General features: G+C 59.4%; 1 protein-coding gene across 1 annotated transcript; it reads left to right on the forward strand.

The window, feature by feature from the left end:
• Positions 1 to 144: 144 nt before the first annotated feature.
• Positions 145 to 1,036, forward strand: ACA1_162000 (phosphoribosyltransferase; the record flags this gene model as incomplete). The annotated part of the gene is made up of 5 exons (XM_004340026.1): positions 145 to 193; positions 275 to 392; positions 445 to 567; positions 619 to 750; positions 904 to 1,036. The coding sequence occupies 5 exons, from the start codon at positions 145 to 147 to the stop codon at positions 1,034 to 1,036; spliced, it is 555 nt and encodes a 184-aa protein (XP_004340074.1).
• Positions 1,037 to 1,605: the final 569 nt, after the last annotated feature.

The following is a 1,605-nucleotide window of genomic DNA, read 5'->3' on the forward strand; positions in this document are numbered from 1 at the left end:
CCTGACCCGCGTCCCCGCCACCTCATCAGCTCAACCAGTTCTCTCTTTACAGGCAGGGACGACACGATCGTGCTCGGGCTGGCGAGGGGAGGCGTGGTGACGGCGTTCTATGTCGCGACCGAGCTGGGACTCCCGTTGGACGTAATGGTGGCCCGCAAGGTCGGGTGTCCCTTCCACGAGGAGCTCACCATTGGTAGGTTTCACTGCGACATGTCACAGTGGCCTGGATGGAGAGACGGACTAAAAAATGTGAGTGGTTGCGTGTCGTGGTCAGGCGCGCTGACTCCCGACGGTACCACCGAGCTGAACGAGCACCTGATGAAGCGGTTCTCCCTGAAGAAGAGTGACTTGGATAACACCATCGAGCGAGAGCGTCGAGAAGCGGAGAAGAAGTACGGATGACCACACGCTTGAGACGTTGCTTGCATGTTAACCCTTGCGTAGGATCAAGCTCTACAGGGGCGACAAGCCGCCGCTCGATCTCCAGGGCAAGGTGGTGATCTTCGTCGACGACGGCATCGACACCGGCGCCTCCGCCAAAGCCGCCCTCCTGTCCATCCGCAAGAGGTTTGTGCCTCACCCCCGCCTCCAAGTAAGGCCAAGTGCGTCTTCTCACAGACAAGTACTCTCGTGGCTGGGCCACAGGCACCCGAGCAAGCTAGTCTTGGCCGTGCCAGTGATGCCCTTCGACCGCATCGGTCAGTTTCACGGTCTCGTAGACGACATTGTGCCCTTGGCTGCACCAAGGAGGTTCTTCGCGATCGGCCAGTTCTATCGCAGCGTACGTCAGAGCACATGTACTATCGCGCGAGTCCTTAGTCGTCTCGGTTCTGACGGGGAGCTCGTCTCTGCAGTATGAGCAGACGGAGGATGACGAGGTCATCGCCAAGCTGCGCGACGCAGAGGAGCGCCTGCGCCCACCATCAACGAGAAGAAGGGCAAAAAGATAGACGAGGCCAAGACGGAGCGGCAGGCCACGGGTATACTTCAGGAGGAGCGGGCCGCAGCTGCCCCCCAGGAAGTCACAAGCAAGTAGTGACTCCTTCTTCACCGAGTGCTGATGGTGGTGTAAAGCTACATCATCCCTTATTTGATAGGCAGACCTTTTATGAAGCGAAAGAAGGATGTAGAAGTTCAAAGAAGCTGCGTACGAGAGAAGAAGTCATCGTGTCCTGTTTCTGCGCTGCGTCGGTGGAGGAGAAGGTTGTGAGCTGACCCAAAGGAGAGGAGATGAGGAGCGATGACGGCAGCGGCAGGTCCTTGCGTTCCCCTTCGGTGGGGTCGATGGGCCACTCGAGGGAGCACTACTGGCACGAGGAGTCGATGATGGAGGGTGGCCCGAGCGGGGACGGGGGTTATCGGGAGCTGCAGCCGGAGAAGCCCAAGGAGCTGGGCGAGGTCGACTCCCTCAACCCCTACGTCGAGCAGCAGGCCGCACCCAGCCTCAAGCAGAAATCGTGTGCGGGCTACTTCCCGATCCTTGGCTGGCTGCCCTTCTACTCGGTAGGCAAGCTGCAGGGCGACCTCATCTCAGGGCTCTCCACCGGTGCCATGATTATCCCTCAGGCCCTTGCCTACAGGTACGACACCATCATCAACCACACT

The sequence above is a fragment of the Acanthamoeba castellanii genome (genome assembly GCF_000313135.1).
Source record: "Acanthamoeba castellanii str. Neff unplaced genomic scaffold scf7180000084726, whole genome shotgun sequence".
In the NCBI taxonomy this organism is placed as follows: Eukaryota; Discosea; order Longamoebia; family Acanthamoebidae; genus Acanthamoeba; species Acanthamoeba castellanii.